Genomic DNA, 19,139 nt, shown 5'->3' with positions numbered 1-19,139 from the left:
AGGTCTAGCTACCCCGGACCCCACACTGCACCGAGATGCCTCGGCAGGTCGGGGTGGCATTGCGGGGTGCTAGCGCTCCATTGCACCCAACAATGATGCGTGCTTCATACAACTCTCAGCGGATTACATATCAGGTCCAATGTCATTCATAGTTGTTGTTGCTTGAATTCAAAATTTTAGACTCCGGGCCCCCTATGCAGCGTAGCGTTTTGTAATTATACGCCCATCTACTTCTTGAGAGTATCGCGTACGTAAGGTAGGTATGTGTATCGTTATGAGTGCCAGCTACAGCAGACTCCCATCATTCTTTGTAAACGTCCCCTGGCCACCGCCTCCTAAACCTCAAAAGGTAAGGAATAAAGCCCTTCTCAACCTCACCACAATGCCATAGAGGCATCCGCCGTAGAGTCGCTTTATATCCGCCTGCACACACAGTCAAACCGATCTGACCCTAATCACCTCGCGAAGCCGCCTCCTCTCCGGTGTCCTCGGCTCATCACCGTCGCCCGCTTCACCACCCTAACGGCGTTTCGGCGCGACAGATCGGAGCTTGGGGAAGTTGAGCGGCAGCGCGAGCTTGGCCACGTGCGGGGCCTTGACGCCCTTCTCCTTGGAGGCGCCCTGCCTTACCTTGGCGCCAATCTCGAAAAAGTAGTTATTCATATCCTTCTGGTCGAGGCGCAGGTCCTCGCGCAGCTTGGACGTCTCCACCTCAAAGTTGTCAATGATGCACGCGACCGCGCAGCAGTGCGTGATGAGCAGGTCCATGTGGAACTTGCGCATCTCGCCGCCGTCGGAGAACTTGCGCCGGATGTGCTCGATGACCACCTGCGGCGCCGGCTCCATGCGCTCCTTGAGCTTATCCCGAGGCGGTATGCGCTTCGTGCCGCGCTGCTTGCCTGGCGTCGCCATGGTGTAGAATGTGAAGAGGAAGTAAAAGTAGCGCAGCAGACGCATCTTGGTGATGTTACCCGAGTCGGCAATCTTCTTGACGCGGGCTGCCACGTGCCTAGAGTAGCAGAGAATCTCCTCGCCCTTCTTTGCCGGGTCGATCCAGTCCTTGACGGGGATCGCCGCCAGGATCTCGCGGCCGATGAATTCGTCGGGGTCGTAGACGTCCTGGATCGCTTCCGCTTCGAGGTTGGGCCTGGGTACAGGCTTGGCTTCGTCGACGACGGCCTGCAGCTGCTCGCGCGATGCCATTGTCGCGGTGACGCCGCCAATCTCTTGCAGGATCGCCTTTGCTGCCGTGTCGAGCTTCTCGGGCGCGCTGTCTCTTGATTTGCCGGGGGCGATGGCGTTGAGAGCGACCGACTCGATGGCCTTCTTCGCCTTCTTCGTACCGAACGTCTGGCCAAGGTCTTTCTTGAGATCGTAAAAGCTCTGCTCGGCGTTAGTGATTGTCTTTCAAGGACCCTTGTGTGGCGTGACTGCGCATACCTGGTAATCTGCCGGCGCTGTCATGGCCTCTTCTGACGCATGCTTTGCTCTGGCCACACCACGAACCACCATCTTCTTCGCCTCCACTACCTGAAGCTTGCCGGTCTCGGGGTCGTAAATGCCGACATAGTGCTTCAAGGCCTGCTGGCTGTCGCTGATACCGTCCTCTCTCGCTGTATAGTCCATCGTCTGGTGGGTATTGGAGTGCAGAACGAGATCCTGCGACACTGCGGGGGTTTTTGATCGTCGCTTAACGGATGAGGCATCTTGCTTGACGTATGGGTTGAACTGCACACCCTTCGCTAACCGGATACCGGGAGACGAAGCTTCTTACTGTTAGCGATCGTCTGCGGCTGCAATTGAGAGGCAGACGGGGCCTAGATCGTCCGTACCTAGTACTGGCGGGCAGAGCTGAGGTCTCTGAAATGAAGAAACGACAACTGTGGAAGGCTCGGTGGCCTGCTTCTTTTTGGACTTGGATGAACCGTCGAGGTCGCGCTTTCTCTTTCGTGCACTTGCGTCCGCCATGTTTGCGTCGGTGATCGAGGTTTGTGCTAGGCTCGGGTGGTGATCTGCCGTTGGTGGGATGGCGACGGCCTCTGGAAATATTTTCTGTAGGGGTCCTAGGCCAGAGACAGACTGAGGTGGAGGGAAGAAAAAAAAAGTCGGCAAACCGGCGTTGGATTATCCCTAAGGGGCAGGCGGTGTGTAGCCTAGCAGCAAGCGTGCGGGAGCGCCTCATGCAGACGACCCCACTCGAGCTGGGTCGACAAAACGTCACAGCTCGGTTGTCGCACTCAAACTGACAGGATGAAATTGAAGAAATTAGGTGGGTTGGGCTTGCTGACGCTGCAATTGAAGCAAAGCGATGCACAAAATCAAACAATGTCTTGTTCAGTTCACAATCACTCAGATAGAGTCTTTTGTTTTGGAGTTTTTAATTCACTTTTTGATTTTGTGAGGAAGCAATTATCTGCCTTTCAATTGTCATGCAAGTCCTGATCCCAGTTCCAAATCCGCGTTGCGTCAAGACATCATGCTTCCTGCGGCCTTGTTCCATAAACACCGCGTCCTCATCATATCGTCATCTCGACCGATCATATTGTCGGGTTTTCCATTCTTCGTCGAATTCTCAATGCGTCTCCAGACATGCGCGCCGTTCAAATCATGACCCCAAGTCCCGTAGTTCCAATCCGTAGTGTGAATGTAGAAGTCTCGAGCGAGCCGAGACAGACTGAGTCGCTGGTGACGAATGCTGGCTATCGCATATCCGTTTTGGCGAGTCGCGTGAGTTGTTGTTTGCCGTCATCTCAAAAGATGGTCAGGTCGAGGGGAGGGGGGGCGAGTTGTTTATTTGCTGTGTTTCTGTCAGACCACAATCCTCGCATCAATGATATCGATTGGTAAACTTACGAGCGAGCCCTCATCTTTCTTCTCTTACGCTTGAGACGACGCACGCGCTTCTTTCTCCACTTAGCTCTCATCTTGAATGACGAAGCTGCGATATGTTAGTAATGGATTCGTATTGCGCGCAAATATCAACCCTGCCGATTGCTTGCCGAAAGCTCTCCAATCCCTCGCGGAATTGGCGCTGACGACATCGCGATGGGCGTAGCGGGTAGGGGAGGGGCGCAGTACTTACTCTTCCTTGGTGAGAGATGTTGGTGATGAAACTTCCTTCCTCCAACTGTCACGCGCCTGGAGGGGAAGTTTTAGTGGTTGAGCTCCGTAGGGCAGCCAACCCTACTACCGCATTATGTAATCCACACAGACCCCACACTGCCACCTAAAGCTCCTCGTCCCTCACCAAAGTGTTGGAACGCCCAGGACACGGCAGGCATGTAAAGTGCCTTCAATTGGCTTGACCTCACTGGTCCTCTGCCCTGACGGGAGCTCACTGACAGGCACTCCAGGTCCTCTGCTCCGTTCATCCCGTCCTCAGCTCCCATCTTGCCCCGCACCGGATCAACGCCGGCATTTACGGACCTACCGAGGCGGGTCATCCGGGTTCCACTCATATCCGGAGTGGGGCCTGTTCCGGAACCGGGTGTATTGGCAGCGCTTGAGGCCGCATTTGCCCTTCAGATGACCAAAGCACGGAGAAAGACAAGATCCCACGAGCATTGCTTCACTTTTATTGTCAGCTCATACCCGTATCCCGAGTCACAGCCAGCCTTTCTGAAGTTACCTTACTCCAAGTGAAGGACAAGACCAAGCGAACCGAGCCCCTAATGCGGTCTACGAGTGGTGCTCTCCGTGCAGTCTACCTATGTTTTGCAGTGTGAACACTGAATTGCATACGCTTCCATTCCTTTGTGATCTGCGCATCATTCCATCGGAAATAATACAGGTAGTACTACACACGCAATGGGACTTCATCCTCACTGATAATCGCTGTGTCCCTTGGGCTCAACACCAGACATCTTGTCCGAACCGCCCTTCTTCTTCTCGCCCGCCTTGCCATCACCCTTCTTCCCTCCCTTGGCCTCACCACTAGCATTTCCCCCATCCTCAAACCCAACAACCTCAATCGTCGTAGCGACGTTACCCCTCGTAGCCCGACTATACGGACAAACCTCCTCCGCCCTCTCCACAACCTTGTGCACCTCCTCGTCGCTCAGACCCTTAACCCGAACCTTCAAATTCACCCTGAGTCCCATATCAAGCTTCTTCATATCGCCCACCAGATGCACAGTCGCATCCACGACGCTGTCCTCGGGCTTCTTGGGCATCGTCACCCCCAAGCTCGCCGCCGAAGCGTTCATCGCGCTCTGGAAGCAGGCGCCGTAGCCCGCGGCGAAGAGCTCTTCCGGGTTGGTTTTGCCCTTGTCGCCGGCGCCGCCGAGGGCTTTGGCCATGGTCAGGTCGACGACGAGGTCGTCGCCCTGGACGTGGCCCGTTCGTGCGCCGACGACTTTGGCGTGGGCGGAGTAGAGAACTGGTGCGGTTTCGGTGTTGAGGAGACGGGTTTGTCGGTGTGCTAGTGGCGTGATGCGGGTTGCGGCAGTACCGCGGGAGAGGATCTGCGGTGCCCGCTGCGCCAGTCTGAGGGAGCGAATCGAGGCCGACATTTTTGCGGATGGTTGGTCTATCGAGTGCTGAGAGTTACACAATTTTAAGCAAGGAATATGAAGGATACAGAATTGAGGTGAATTGAGTAATGTGACTGGGGTTTGAACAGAGAGAGCTCGAGAGCTTTGCAAGCTCTTTTGTTGACCTTATAGCTTCTCATGTTTGGAGCTTAGCTCTAGATCGTCTTGAGAATGTACCGGTCACCGGTGACGTATTGGATAAGGCACCGTAGGTCGAGCATCTCAAGCCCCCCTAACGGACCACAAAGTCCTGAAGCTGACTCATCTGGGGCTTTCCAACCCAAAGAATTGCGAGTGACAAACATGGACGTTTTCTACTTAGTATCTAAGGTATGTTAGCACAATATCTGTTTCCGTTCACGCCAAGTAGCCCAGGTACATTGGTTGCCAGAGCCATCAACTCAAATAGTCTCGAGACAAGGGCGAGGTTCTAACGCAACTCCGAACATCGATCAAAGTCATGTAGAAGCAGTTTCCAAGAGAGTGATCGGACAAGTTCCTTTTAACTCTGTTGGCGCACAAGGACATGATTCTTCTTAATCTCACGGCATGCACCTATTGTAGGCTCTTCTCGCTGTATATCCTGACAGTCGCCTTGTTCACGAAGCAATGGAGACGAAGACAGAAATGAGAAGCAAGTAGCGTGCATCCAAGAACATGATATATCTTTTCCCCCCATAAAAATCACCATCTTGTCGCGTCCCAATCGTTACCAGCAAATGCCTCCTTCTACCTTGCCCTTATCAGATGCCATCATCGTGTAATCTCGATCCATCCAGAGCTTCGCTTCATGCAAAAAAAAAGTGACACCCTATACCACTCTATCCAGAAAGAAACATCTCCCATCATGCCTCTTCACCCAAAGTCAGCATCGCCTCCCGCGGCCCCTCAGGAGGAAACACCAACGGCCGCAGCTCCGGATACGCCTCGTCCTCCTCATCCACCAACAGCGGCTCAAGCAGCCCCATAACCTGCTCCCCCGACCGCGCATCCCGCGCCGTCAGCGTCTCCAGATCCCTCACCACGACGACCCTCTCCTCCCTGGTCAGAGGCCGCCTCCGCTCCCTCTCCACCGCCTCGGCAACCTTGCCCCGCAACCTCCCGCCCGCCGTCGTCGACGTCTTCTCGTCAGCAAACGCGACCAGGTTCCCCCTCCGCACGACCAGCACCCGGTCCACGAAATCCACCTCGTCGATCCACTCGGCCACGCTCATCAGCCCGCCGTACGAATCATCGTGGATCTTGACCGGCGTAAGCCGGATCGGCAGGCCCCCCGCCGGCCCGGCCTCGGGCAACCTCTCGTGAAACCGGTGCAGGATGCCCAACCTGCTCAGCGCCGCCGGCACAGCCATGACCACGACCTCGACGCGATACCCTCCCGCCCCGAACGCGCGCGCCAGCTCGCGGAAATCGTCCGGGTGCCGGCACGCGCTCTCGAGAAGCACGTCGAGCCTGCGCTCCACGGCCTCGGCGACGGCCATGGCCAGCCACCTCCGGGCGTCGGTGCCCGTGGCGGGGCTCGCGAGGGCGGCCTGCGCGGGGTCCCTTGACGCGACGAGCGCGGCGTAGGAAGGGTGGTGCGCCTTGTAGAGGTCGGCGATGAGGTGGGCGGGCGGGTGGATGCGGGTCATGGCGTCGAGCACGGCGGGCGCCAAGCGGGTTTTGCCGGCGCCGGTCTGGCCGACTATCAGCACGGCCAGGGGCCGAGACCGGCGGGGGTGCGGGGTGAGGGTCGCGGGGAGGTCGGCGGGGAGGATCTTGTTGGTGAAGATCTCCCGTGCCTCTGCGTCTGGGAGGACGTGGCGGGATAGATCTGGTGGTGGTGGCATCGTTTTTTTTTTCTTCTCTGTGTTTGTGGAGTTTGGGGAAGTGGGTTGCGATGAAAAACTGTAATTACTGATCCCTCGGGGCGTTCTTCTGGGTACCGAGTCTACCTTATCTAGCAAATTTCCAAGAAAGAAACCTCCCCCGAGTTTTGGTAATATTTTTTTTCCTCGCTGAGAGGGGACGTGAGGAGAAGGGGGAAGGGAAAAAAAAGCAGGTGACTCCAAGTGGTGTTTAACATGCAGAGGCGGAGTCAATACACGGAAAATCAGGCGCACAAGTGTCTTGTGCCAATAAATCCGGCATACCCGGGGAAACCGGAAGGAAACAAACTGCCAAAGTCCGCTCGTCTTTGCCCTGCCTATCTCGCAAAAGTATAAATTCGCCTATCCTTGGCGGAAGTGAAGGGGGAGAGCTGAGCGAGTCAAGGGGGGGCCGGCCTAGGTATGGTTGTTCTTTGACGTGAACCTATCGCCCTCCCGTCACCCACCCCCCGCGCGCCCGAGAGCAGTGTGATGGGATGGGATCATGGCGTTCTCTCGGTTTTTTTCCTGATTTTCCTTCTCCCCCCAGCGGTAACTCGGACTCCACACACGCGATGGGAACCCTTGACTTGATCCAATCACGGCTTCCAATGTCGAGCCGACCAGCGGCAAAGAACTTTGTGGACTCAATGGGGGGTGGTTTGGGAACTTTGACTTCACAGAGCCGTCCCTCGGCAGGTCTTGGTTTGGCTAAAGTTACCTTACCTTGCCTACCTTAGCACATTGCTTGGTGAGGTACTAATGTACGGAAACTAAGGTTGAGCAGTAGGCGGCCCGAGAACGAGCGCGACATGACGGGATGCCAGATATAGTAGAACTGCGATCAGAGTCGCATTTTCCTTATTTGTTTCCGGGAGGCAAAGATTTGTCAGAAGATGGCTAAGTTTCTTTTACCCCGACAATGCCGGCACTGAGTTGCATTACGTTCGTTGGTGCCCGACCCGAGGTTCTGGTACAGGAGTATGACAACCTCCCCCCCGGGCGGGCGGGCCCGGGCACTGCCCCGGCGCAGCGCTGCCGGGCCCCCTGCAGATCCTCCATCATCCGGAATCCTGTCATCGGGAATCATGATCGAATCTCGGTTGTTTGCCAATTCGGGTCACCCGCCCCGCGACGCCGCGCGCGGCGCGGAACTCCCCATTCGGCTTTCGGCTTTGATGGGAGAATCCTGACCTCACTGACAAGCTTTCTGGTACCAAATGCGTGATACCATCAAAATTGACTTGCCGTGCCTTTAAAGTTGCGGATAAAATCTAGTAAGATGTCGAAACCAATAAGTGGAATATTATTACTTTCTTAAGTAAGGTGCGTTGTACAAGGGTGTTCTCGTTCGACGGAGGGGAAAAGAAGGTGACGTTGCACAAAATGTCGAATCTTACTCGATGGGAACCGCTGAGGCGGTCTGGAACATCGTACCATTCATCCCTCTCACCGTTTGCTTTACAAAAGTCGCGTCATGATCATCTTGTCTTTTAGAGAATAGAACCAAGATGGACTATTCCAGGACTGAGCTTTGCTGCGCTCTTGGTCAAGGAACAATGCCTTGTGGTCTTATTTGAATCTTGGCAAATAAAGAAATACTGTCTTCCACTGTTTCTTGGACGCCATGGAGAATGAATCCAGACTAGTTCGTCCACTCAAACTTATGTTTCCGCCAAGATGATTTGCCAATCGATGATACCAGACTCAAGTAGAACACCGCCGAATCCAATTCCTGTTAGCACGCGTCTGCGAAACTTTAGCCTGTATCGACAATCCTGAAATAGCGTGAGCAGTTACCACAGTCTTCTCGACAAGCCTTTAAGTTGGACCAGAGCTAATGGAGGGGGCGGCGGCAGATGAGTGGTCGGATTGGGCAAGATGATGATGATGGTGATATCCAGATTCAACGACAGGAGGAAGAAGAACTTCGCCTCCAGCAACAGCAACAGCAGGGGCCCTGCATTGAACCTCAGACCCCAGTCGAAGGCCGCATGATTGATGATGATGATGATGATGATGACGATGCTGGCGACGACAGCATCGTCGTCACAACGCAAGAGCCAAAAGAGCCAAAAGACCAAGACGACCAACGCAGCCAAGGTAGGGACCTCGCGGGAGACTACACGGCACACATCCGGGCCAAAAGCTAACTCTGACTCAGCGACTGGAGCGAAGCCGAGATGCGCAAGCTAGTAGACCTGCGCTCGCGGGGCGTGGGACGGCAGCTCATCAGCGCGCAGATGGGCGAGGGAAGGGTTTCAGATCGGTAAAGGCCCTTGCGTGCAAAGTCCTGGCGGCTGAAGGGGAACGATTCGCACGCGAGGAAAGTGAGAATGTTGGCAGAGGAGGTAAGAGGCAGAGGGAAGGGGTAGGAGGTTAAGGCAAGGTAGGTTCGAGATAAAGATGTTGGGAAGTGAAGTTGACACACACTCGTCTGAGGTTTTAATTTCTGCTTTGTACAGAGAAGCAGAGTGGAAACCAGTATTTGAACTAGTAAATAGGGTCAATTGGTATTTCTCCAGGCTGAGCCAGACAGCGTCAAATCCACGTCACCAAAGTACTAGGACAAATCTCAATGGCAGGCAAATTTTCTCAATATTGACGACTATAAAAAGCAAAGACCAAATTGTCTCCGCCAGCAGTACTTCAAAAGGTATCCATCATCCTTCGTGTTCAACGGACGGCCATGTTCGCCCGTTGCCATCCCCCGATAGACCTCCTAACCTAATGAGAAAGAACTCAGTGAGAGCCAAGCTGCAATGCCGGTTCAAGGTCCTGTGATTGCCCTTCCTTGCACTCGTGCGGACTCCAGAAATAACAGTATTGTCTGGCCACACCGCCAGTGAGCTCGCAGCCTCAGATTCCCAACGCCAATGAGATGAGGTATGAGTGAAAGACGAAAACCCGTTTGAATCCCTAGTAATGCCGAATTCCCATTCCCCCAACGCCGATGTATGAAAAGTGATGTGAGGTATTCCGGCCCGTGACACCCGCTGCAATATGAGTGTCGAGTCCGCCATTGTTGGCCAAAAATCCTCAGAATCAAATAAAGCAATAATTCGTAGCCGCGAGGCTGGTGATTTTTGGGTTTTTACGTTTTGTTTTCCAGTGAAACAAGAGCGATGCTCTCCCTATCGATTTCTTGCGCCTTACGACGCGTGCGATGGCACGCTGCGAGGCGTCACATCCCCGCTACGTCTGCGGCCTTGGAGCTGCGCGGCCTGCTGCGACCTCGATGCCTCTGCAATCATGGCCATCTTCTTGCGGACAGTTGAGAGACGTGCGGTAATCATTTGAATCACTGCCAAATGTTAGTGCCATAGGAAAACATGGATACAGCTGCTCATCACTTACTCCGATTCACGGCCAGCTGGTCGTCGCTGTCCAGGTCACTAGACGTCTCCTCGCGAGGCAACTCCTTGCCTGAGCTAGAGTAGCGCCGCTTTACTGCGTCTTCGTCGTTGTCCAAAACAGCCTCCAGCATCCGAATGGCCGTGACATAATACGTGACGCAACCCTCAAGGTTCTCGTTGGTAATTTCATCAATGGCGGCTGTTCTGCTCATCTCAATGGCTCGGTCGTACATCAACTTCTCCGCACTAATGCCCGGCGTGAGGTAGACATCGGGGGTGCTTGAAGTAGCTGACGAAGCCGAGACTCCGCCGTGGTTGCTCGGGTGGCTGGGATGATCCTCAGGAAGCTTTTGCTGGACGGCAATGAGTTTCATCCGGACGACCTCGGTCTTCTCCAAGACTTCGTTGAAACGAGTCCGAACCCATTGAACGGTGGAGTTGATGCGCTGAGCGAGGCCCTCTTTGGAAACCTCTGCCGCAGATGTTGTATCCCCACGTGTCTTTTGTGACCACCATAGGCTTGCAGCGTCCATGGCTCTAGCCAGCAACGTCAGAGCCTTGACGTACAGGACCAAAGCCTCCTCAGACAAGGAAACCTCGGCATCGATTGTGAGGCCGTCCTCATCGCCAGTGATCTGATCGGTCGGCGTACCACCGAGTCCGTGCTCCATTGACGGGGCGAGAGGGAAAAGCTGCTTGTACTTGACTTCGGCAAACCCATAGACACAATCACTTCGGTGAGCGAAATCCTGGATGAGCTTGACAGCTCGCGCATCTTCGTCGGCTGGTGCGTTTTGCTTTCCATCGCCGATGAGGCCGACGGGACCTGAAGGGGTAGGGTAGGCAGGAAATGGGCTGTACAGAGGAGGAGACGCCCCTTTTCCGCCCAGCACATGCTGCGGTACCTTGAATCCGAACAATCGTACGCTGGCGTCTGAAATAGCTTTGGCGATAAAGCCTTGAGTTGTCGGGCTGGCGGAGAAATTCTTCCCGTCGTACGAATCGCGGCTCTCATGACCGGGACGCCCCTTGCCTGAAGCGATTTGAACTGCACTGGATGGCTGGACTCGGCCAGCGCCGGTCGTCGAGGTGGGCGGTCCCTGTTGCGTGGCTCGGCGAATCATCTGGCCAGTCTTTGGCGAGAGTGACGTGAGACGTGGGTTAGCGGCCATTTCATCAGCAAACGCGTTTACCTCAACGTGCTTCTTTTCGACCACAACATAGTCTCGCTCAAATGCCACATCTTGTGCCGCCTTCTCTTGTTCGGTGACACTCCGCTCGGTGACTGGACGAAGTCTGTTCCTTGCCGGATTGTCGTTCAAGTACGATGTCGGCGGGGAGGCGGAGGCTCGTGCAGAAGGCCGGTTGAGAGCTGCATTAGAGAGTCTGTGTGGCCGGGCTGGTGCAGAAGTGGAGGGTTGGGCCATAGGCGGACGACGAATTCCGAGTCCCTCCCCAACTTCTTGCCCCGGAGACTGGCCTGGACGTGGCGCAGCATCAATGGCCTGCTGGGCCCGCCCTTCGATGGGACTGGGCAATTTCGGCGATCTAAGAGGCTTCTCACGAGGCGATTTTGCTGACTCGCCTTGCTCACGTACAGGCTCAGTCTCTGTTTGCCGGCGAAGAGAGAGCCGACGTGATAACGATGACGTGGAATCGGACCTGCCGAGAGACCGCAGATCGCGCGAGGCCTTTGCCTCAGGCTTCGGCGGCGCATCATCTTCAACAGTGCCTGGAATGGGTTCTGTCAAAATTGGATCGTTGAAGAAGTCTTCGAATCTCATGCGTTCGACCGGGTTACGAGTGAGAAGCTTGCCGATGAGCTTGACCAGCTCTTTACTGACCACGAGCTCCTTGGGGTACTTAACCCGATCTTCGGCAGCTTCGATCTTTCGCAAGAGCTCTACGTGGTTCCGGGCGCGGAATGGCGGACGACCAGTAATCATCTCGTATAACACCGTGCCTACAGACCACAGGTCGGCCTTCGCGTCGTACCGCTCATAGCGAAGGATTTCTGGAGCCATGTAGAGAGGAGATCCGCAGAGAGTGTCGGCGAGCGACGTTGACGGGAGGACACGAGCGAAGCCGAAATCTGCGAGCTTCAGCATCGGAAGAGAAGCGAGACCGGCATTAGGAATCAGTGAATCCTGGCTGGCGGTCAAGATCGGGCGGGAGTGTGCCTCCCTGAATCTTGGTGATGGTAGGAGCAAAAGGTTCTGAGGCTTGACGTCGCGGTGAACGTAATTCTTCTCTCGCAGGAACTTGAGAGCGCTGCCGAGCTGTTGAAGGAAATGGCGTGTGACAACCTCATGGAGACCCGAATTAGGGGTAACGGGGTACTTCCTCGCCATCTCGTGTGTTGCAGGGTTGGTGCTTAGCTTGTCCCTCTTCTTGATGAACAATGACAAGTCACCAAGCTCACAGTATTCCATCACCAGGTTGATATGTGTGGCTGATTCGACGCAGTCATGGAGGGCGACGATGTGCGGGTGACGAAGAGTCTTGAGAATCTGGATCTCTCCATACAAGTTCTCTCGTAGCTTATTATTCAAGCGTCCCATTTCTACTGATTTGATAGCGACGGTTGCCTTGGAGTTCTATTAAAAGAGAATTAGCACATTTGGAGCAACACAACAATGCAAGCCAAAGTTGAGTCATAGCACTTGAGCAAATCAGGAGGAACAACAGAAGGTGATACACGCAACAGGCCTCAAGGAAAACACGACGGACAGGGGAGCTGGCGAACCTTGTGGTGACCGCTGTACACCTGGGCAAAGCTGCCCTTGCCGATTTCGCCTCCAATAACAAAGTCTCCGATAGAAGCGTCGCCTTCGCGTCGCCTGCGTCCTGAAGAGGACGAGGTGGGTAACCGTTCCGCCATGTTGATCGCCTGTAATGCTGCTTGTGAGGATGCGAGTTCGGGGGTAGCGTTCAGGTCAGGCCTTTGGCCTATGCTATTCGAAAGACGTCGGCCGGATGGGGTGTCATGTACACGATCGAAATTGGGGAGATGGTCGTTGTGATGGATTTATTCGATAGATTTGGCGGAAGAAAGGTTCGCCGAAAGAGAAGCAAGAGGAGATCAGGCAGAACCACGAGCAGCAGCCAGAACCCTGGTGTCGGTGCTTCGAAAGGTAGGGGACTGTGAAGGCAGCGACAGGCAGGTATCCGATAGGTCGGGGTGCACGCGGACCAGGTTGATGCAGAAGGGAAGGACCGTCGTAGCGTCCGTGGGTGGGTGCAGGATTGTGTCGACGAAGCGAAAGTCGAAGAAGGTAAAGAAGGGCAAGGATGGATTTGTTCGGGGGGTCGTGGTATATCGAGCGGTGATCGGAGAGGGAGTTGAAGGAGGGAGGCGCTGGAAGTATCGAGAGAGATGTGACTAATACGGGTGGACGGTGAGCGTTAGGAAGCAAGCCAAGGAGAAGGTACCAGGCCGTTTGAGGCTCTCTGGGAGTATATCGGAGAGTTTGGAGCAAGTTCGGAGGGGAAAGGTACCTTTTTCAGGACAAGAGTCAGGCAAAATCCAAGGTCAAGCTAATGACTCGGAGCTACCAAGGACGTGACGTTTTGTACTCGAGAGGTACCCTGATGGAGTGGGAGACCGAGAGAGAGAGGCGGTTATGTGGGCGAAGCAAACGGCGGTACAAATGGGCAGGCGATGGATGCTGTTAGATGTTGGTGGTAAGGTATGCGCACAAAGGGCTTTCGCGGAGAGCAACCGGGGAGGGGCAGAGAAGTCGAGGGGATGTCGTGAATGTGGTGAGTAGAGAGAGGTAGGAGGTGGAAAGAGAGAATAGTTGACGGATAAGGTCGAGCGAGGTTGGCGAAGGGGTGAGAGAGAGACGTGAGTGAGAGGAGTGGCGGGCGGTCAGGATGGGATGGGCAGGCGATGTAGAAGAAGGTCAAGGGACGCGCCGAGAGAGGGTTGAGTGACAGACCTGGAGCCAGCCGGGCAGCGCAGGACGGGAGCGAGTGACGAAGGGTGGATGGGGCGCAGAGTGGATAAGGCCTACTGATTAGATAGGGAGGTGCAGGGGAAGGTCCAATTATTGACTGCGATAAAGGGCGCTTGGAGGTCCTGGTGGCCAGGTGAGACCGTGAGAGGTACCTAACCTTGTCTACCTACCTTACCTGGGTAGGTACCCCCGTACATTTCGAGGTTGGCCGCGGTAGCAGCCCTTTTTGACTGTCACTGGCTGTCTACAGTCAAAGTTCCTCTCCTAATGTATGGAAGGTAGCGTGGGTACCGCAAGGCATGTATTAGATCGGGACTGGAGGAAGCAAGCAGCGGCGCAGCAGTAGCGCCAGATGGGACGGGAGCCCAGTGTGAGTGACTGTCCCGTCAATGACAAGGACGAGAATCTATTACTGCGGTTATGGTGGTGAGTCCTAATTAATCGGAGCCGGCATGGACTGAGGACTCGGAACTGTAGCCTGCGTCTTGCCGTGTCCGAAGCGAAGCGGTGCGCTGCGTTACCCTGGCGGTGGTTGCTTTTGATACATACTTCATGCAGTCGGGTAGGTATCCCTATGGATACACTGCAGGCGGGGGTACATACTGCGTATCCGTACACAACTGATGGTTGGAGATCCAAGGTGACAGGCAGGGCACAGGAACCCGGGGAGGGCAAGGTAAGGTATGGGATTGGTCTGGACTGCCTATGTAGTATACAGTAGGTGATGAACAAAAGGGACGGATGCCTCGAGGATGGGTTTTGAGATGGTGCTTGGGGTGCTTGGTCTTCTCCTGATTCGGAATGTTGAAGAAGATGGAGGCGGTGGATTGGTGGATTGATGGTTTGTTGGGTTTGGGTGAATGCGCTGTGATGCTGCGCGTAGGACAGCATGGAGAGGCGGCAGCTGTGCTCTCTCTGTGCCTCCCAGTCTATCCTTTCTATTCTCTCTTGTATTTCCACGCCTCTTTCTCGCTAGTGAGTGACAACCACGATCACGACGTGCCCCAGTCTGACTGACCAAGACAGATAGATCCAGGTGGCCAGGGTTGGTGTCGATGATGTAGTGTGTCTATCTGCCTGACCAGTGGGGCGCAAGAGAGCGAAGGGGTCGCATATAGCGAAGGCGCTTGTGTCTGTCTCTCCAAATCCATTTATTATTGTAGTGTACGGAGTACCTTCAGGAAGTATATAATGCATCAGGAGACGACAGTCATTTGTCCAAGGCGCAACTCCAACAAGAAAGACGACGATCCTCCTTGTGCTTGACTCGACATTAGAAAACGAACACACAGTGTAGGTTGTTATTGTTGGACTCTGAGGGGGCAAGTGACCAGAGAAACGTGAGCTTTGCCTAGGCGACCCTTGGGTTTGGGGGCTCGTGATGCTCTGCGCTGCGCTGCCCGGTGGAGCTTTTTCCCCAATTGTGCGAGTGCTCGGAGTGAGGAGGTACCTTAAGGTAGGAGTCCATGAGTGTCGCGATGCGGTACGTACCTAGCTATATGCCGTTCCGGAACAGCCAATGCAGGTGCATCGCAACCACCCCCGCTCGTATCCTCGTGGTCACTGGTCAGGGGTCCTTTTGGTGCTGCGTGGTGGTGCGACGGGGGTCTCATTGGAAAGGGATACCTTGGCTGTACCAGTCCGGTGTCGGTCACGCACACCTGCCTTTTACTCTTCAGCCCTCAGTGCTTCACAAAATCCATTTGCCTTGCTTGCTTGAGGTGAGGTAGGTGGGCTTTTGGGATTCTCCTTCAAAGCTTCTCACCATTTGGCCCTTGGGTCTTTGGTTCCTTGGCTACAAACCTAGTACCTAGGCAGTATTGCTTGCGCAAAGGTCAAGTACCTACCTTCCCTTGAGGTACCAGATATCACCCACTGTCGCACACAAATGCCATCATGGCGCGATAAGGCTCATGTATCGCGATAAGACGCACGGTTCAGCAAGGTACCTGGGTACCTCAAGTTGGGGTTAGGCAGTGCACCAATCCATCCACCGCCCACCACCACCGCCTTCCTCTTCCTGCACCCCTTCGTTGTCGTCCTCGCAGTCGTCCTTATCCTCGCAGGCTCGCGCCCGTCTCCCTCATCTCCCCCGGACCAGCACGCCTTATCTCTGAGTCTTGTCATCTTTGATTAGACTAGCGGCTGCGGCTGCGGCGACATACGGATACATCTTCTGATCAGCACGATACGACATCCGGGGTGACAGAAAATAGGGTATTCTGTTTCGGCGTTTGCATCTCGTCTGCATTCCTCCCCCCACGGCTCCTCTCGTCCAGACTTCCCAGACCCTCCAGAATTGTCTCCACTCGCCGAACTCGCCTAACTTCCGTGTCTGGGAAGGCGCAGAGACAACGCAGCCAGCTCCAACCTCTTGGGTACAATGTCACCACTCACCATTCACCACTATGGGTGTCAAGGGCTCGAGTTCATGGCCATTCTCTATCTTACCCCATGGCCCAAGCCGCAGACTTGCCTTTCTGCCTCTGCGGCTGCTATTCCTATTGCGACCAGGAAGCAAGAACACGCAAACGCATGTATCTTATCCGTACTCCGTTCAGATACCCAGGGAGAGCACGGCCGTTCTATTCACGGTAGACAATACGGACACGACCTGGACTCTTACCCTCGGCTGTGCTCGAGGACTAAAGAGCCTGAGGCATAATGCCAGTACCTATGGAGGCGGTGCCTGAGGAAGCTGTTTGTGGGCAACTCAACTGTCATGAATCCTTGACTTTGACTCCAATAACAAAACAAGAACCTCTCAAGAAGAGTCAAGGGGTCGAGGCCGAGGCCCTGCTCCTCATCGTCACACCGCGTTGCCATGGACCACCTCTCATCAATATCAAACTTCTCGTGCATTGCAGAGCATGTCGCTCGTTCAATAGACAAACGACGGGAGACAAATGACGGGCGGTGAGTGAATGACAAGGCATCGACGAGGCGAGGAGACTAGCTGGTGTAAGCTCACCGAGCCCACCTCTCGACTCAACAGAGACACAGAGGTTCATTGTCTCCGAACCCGTAGCTTCCACTGTGCAGCAAGATACACTTTAGCTGCTGGAACACCTTGCGCCTGCCCGCTCGTCCCTGCTACTGGATTTCATCATCACATCGTCAGGTCTTCGTCGAACAAGGTTCCCAGTAATAACGGCCACTCTCCCGTCCAATCCACGCCTACAATCCGACCTGGTCTCCTCACCCCTTACATTTTGTTACCACCTTTGGCCCGACTCCAGCGAACCCGTTCTCGATCTCTCCCCTGTAACAGCATACTTACGATGGAACCCTATCCACCTGGCTTTACTTTACAGTGTGAACGGAGCACGGCAAACCTTACACTTAGACACGCTGCTTAGGTCCCTAGCTGCCTGCAGTCCACCTTTGGAGCATTCCATCCGCCCTTCCAGATGCACGCCAGAACACCCGGACCGCATGAAAAACATGCCCGCTGTCCCAGAGTCCCAGACCTCTCTGAGTTGTTTCGACACGTCAGTAACGCTGTGTTTCGGTCTACCTCTCGGCCAACCAAAGTACACAAGTCATCAAAGGTACCTTTCCGACATACACCGCTGCCCTCGGATACGATTGATCACCCTTTGGGGCCACACACTAGCAACATTGAACCAGCGCCAAAGTGGACTTCAGGGACCGATGGGCCTTGCATCAGATCTGCTCCGCTGAGCCACCAGAACCCACAGAGCACCAAGGTTTCCGAAAACTACCCTGATAGACGGCAACTACCTACCCGCAATCTCCCTAGCAGCAGCAAACACATGCTGCATCTCGTTATCTCATGTGAAAATCACCAGCCACGCCAGCGGTTAGACTAGCCAGCTGTCAATCACCGTTGAAACGAACCATTTCTCAGCAGGTCGACCGATTCGAGCATCCCGAGAGTGCTCAAAGCTATTCAGTCTCTTTCTCTGGCTTTAAGCCTTGATGGTACCGACAGAATCGTTCTGTCTCCTCATTCCAGCGAGCCATGGCGCAATCTGGTGTTCCACAGCTAAAACGACTCGGTAATGACGGTGTCAAACTTCAAAGTACCTCACCTACCTTACCGATACATGGTCCCAAAGTCAAAAAGTCTACCAACGCTTGCTACGCTACGCTACGTTCTATGCCCGAGTGCGCTGCCGTCGTCGACTTGTCATTCATCGCCTCAAAACTTAGGTTTCCGGTCCAAACAACGCCCCCCGTCAACTGGGTATCTGATCCAATCTTGACTAACGGCAAACGCAAGCCCCATACTTTGCAACGAATCTTGCGCAATCATCAACTCTTCGCCTGCGGCCCAGCACGCTCATCTGGGCAATCAGCTACCTATCCTCGGGGGCTGCTCGTCCCTGCTTCGCCTTGCCTCGCCTCAAGCTCGTCTCATTGCTCAGGCTGCTCACCTTCTTGCCTGGCGCCACCTGCCGTCTCTCTTGGTACCAGCCAACCGGATCGACAGACGACAGATCCGCGCTGGCACTGTCTCGAGACTCGACTGTCCGGGATCGAGACTTTGTCCACTTCCACTTTGTGTTTCTTCAATGGTAGCGCTGACCCTAGCTCTCGTCGTTGTCTCCTTGCCTGGCGGACGGAATGAGATAAGACATGCGTCCAAACGCCGCGCGACCAACCAGGACACACCCATCACCCACAACAGGTCGTATTGTCACTATTGTCGGGGTCTCGGGAATCGTTGGAACTGGAGACGCAACAGCCTTACTCGATATGCATGGCTCAAACAACGCGAGAACCAACAGGAACCTCTCTAGCATAGCTGCATCGCTACTTTGCAGGAAAGTACCGTACTGCTTCGGTGACCACCACGACGCACAAGTGCCCCAGGCCGATACTTCTCCGACGATTTCATCCATGGCCTAACTTACTCTCGTGTCACCCTCTCATCCCAATCCAGACGTCTTTGCCATGTGTGCACGTCTCAGGCAACCACTCGTCCAAACGAAGTTTCTCCTCACTTTCTCCTGCTATGCATGCGCCTATCCAACGGCACGAACCATTGATCAAAAGAATCGACTTTTCTGCCTAGACTTTACATGTCGTTCTGTTGATGCCTCAGGCTTCCACAAGTCGCCTGGAACCCCTGTCTGGTGACAATGGAACCTTTTGACATCACCAATTCTGGTCTCGAATCGCACACATCCCTACTAGAAATCTCTTTGAAGCAGAGCGGCCAAGAGGTGAAGCTCAAAAGACCAAGGCAGAGAGTCGTTCGGTGTGCCTGGCTGGCTGGCAGCAACCATTGACGGCGCAACCCACTCCACTAACCCACTAACACCTTCGAGACACATGTCTCGCTGGCTAGCCCCCCATGCAAGTGTCATTCGCCGTCCCAAAGGGGCAATCCGAATCGGGTGCCGCGCCCTCGGAGCCGTCATCCATTCTCGACGATCACTGTCCGCTCAAGATATACCTTTTGTGGCGTACAAAAAG

General features: G+C 54.7%; 9 protein-coding genes across 9 annotated transcripts; 3 read left to right on the top strand and 6 right to left on the bottom strand.

Annotated features, from left to right (window-relative positions):
- Positions 1-519: 519 nt before the first annotated feature.
- CPAR01_16066 (A49-like RNA polymerase I associated factor) lies at positions 520-1,968 on the bottom strand (the record flags this gene model as incomplete). Its single annotated transcript, XM_060500311.1, has 3 exons — positions 520-1,383; positions 1,441-1,766; positions 1,833-1,968. The coding sequence occupies 3 exons, from the start codon at positions 1,966-1,968 to the stop codon at positions 520-522; spliced, it is 1,326 nt and encodes a 441-aa protein (XP_060341128.1).
- Positions 1,969-2,589: 621 nt separating this feature from the next.
- On the top strand, positions 2,590-2,933 carry CPAR01_16065 (uncharacterized protein; the record flags this gene model as incomplete). Its single annotated transcript, XM_060500310.1, has 2 exons — positions 2,590-2,797; positions 2,854-2,933. The coding sequence occupies 2 exons, from the start codon at positions 2,590-2,592 to the stop codon at positions 2,931-2,933; spliced, it is 288 nt and encodes a 95-aa protein (XP_060341127.1).
- Positions 2,934-3,821: 888 nt separating this feature from the next.
- CPAR01_16064 (organic hydroperoxide resistance protein) lies at positions 3,822-4,511 on the bottom strand (the record flags this gene model as incomplete). Its single annotated transcript, XM_060500309.1, has 1 exon — positions 3,822-4,511. The coding sequence occupies one exon, from the start codon at positions 4,509-4,511 to the stop codon at positions 3,822-3,824; it is 690 nt and encodes a 229-aa protein (XP_060341126.1).
- An 866-nt stretch (positions 4,512-5,377) lies between these two features.
- Positions 5,378-6,361, bottom strand: CPAR01_16063 (zeta toxin; the record flags this gene model as incomplete). The annotated part of the gene is made up of 1 exon (XM_060500308.1): positions 5,378-6,361. The coding sequence occupies one exon, from the start codon at positions 6,359-6,361 to the stop codon at positions 5,378-5,380; it is 984 nt and encodes a 327-aa protein (XP_060341125.1).
- A 1,877-nt stretch (positions 6,362-8,238) lies between these two features.
- On the top strand, positions 8,239-8,652 carry CPAR01_16062 (uncharacterized protein; the record flags this gene model as incomplete). Its single annotated transcript, XM_060500307.1, has 2 exons — positions 8,239-8,482; positions 8,558-8,652. 2 exons carry the CDS (start codon positions 8,239-8,241, stop codon positions 8,650-8,652), a joined length of 339 nt encoding a protein of 112 aa, XP_060341124.1.
- A 390-nt stretch (positions 8,653-9,042) lies between these two features.
- CPAR01_16061 (uncharacterized protein) lies at positions 9,043-9,402 on the bottom strand (the record flags this gene model as incomplete). Its single annotated transcript, XM_060500306.1, has 1 exon — positions 9,043-9,402. The coding sequence occupies one exon, from the start codon at positions 9,400-9,402 to the stop codon at positions 9,043-9,045; it is 360 nt and encodes a 119-aa protein (XP_060341123.1).
- Positions 9,403-9,531: 129 nt separating this feature from the next.
- Positions 9,532-12,616, bottom strand: CPAR01_16060 (uncharacterized protein; the record flags this gene model as incomplete). Its single annotated transcript, XM_060500305.1, has 3 exons — positions 9,532-9,683; positions 9,737-12,332; positions 12,482-12,616. 3 exons carry the CDS (start codon positions 12,614-12,616, stop codon positions 9,532-9,534), a joined length of 2,883 nt encoding a protein of 960 aa, XP_060341122.1.
- A 3,258-nt stretch (positions 12,617-15,874) lies between these two features.
- On the bottom strand, positions 15,875-16,087 carry CPAR01_16059 (uncharacterized protein; the record flags this gene model as incomplete). Its single annotated transcript, XM_060500304.1, has 1 exon — positions 15,875-16,087. A coding segment is annotated over one exon (213 nt), but the record flags the coding sequence as incomplete, so codon positions are not given.
- Positions 16,088-17,679: 1,592 nt separating this feature from the next.
- Positions 17,680-18,288, top strand: CPAR01_16058 (uncharacterized protein; the record flags this gene model as incomplete). The annotated part of the gene is made up of 1 exon (XM_060500303.1): positions 17,680-18,288. One exon carries the CDS (start codon positions 17,680-17,682, stop codon positions 18,286-18,288), a length of 609 nt encoding a protein of 202 aa, XP_060341120.1.
- Positions 18,289-19,139: the final 851 nt, after the last annotated feature.

The sequence above is a fragment of the Colletotrichum paranaense genome (assembly GCF_030867605.1).
Source record: "Colletotrichum paranaense strain IMI 384185 chromosome Unknown Scaffold_22.1, whole genome shotgun sequence".
NCBI classification, from domain to species: Eukaryota; Fungi; Ascomycota; class Sordariomycetes; order Glomerellales; family Glomerellaceae; genus Colletotrichum; species Colletotrichum paranaense.
This window is presented reverse-complemented; position numbering and strand designations above follow the sequence as displayed.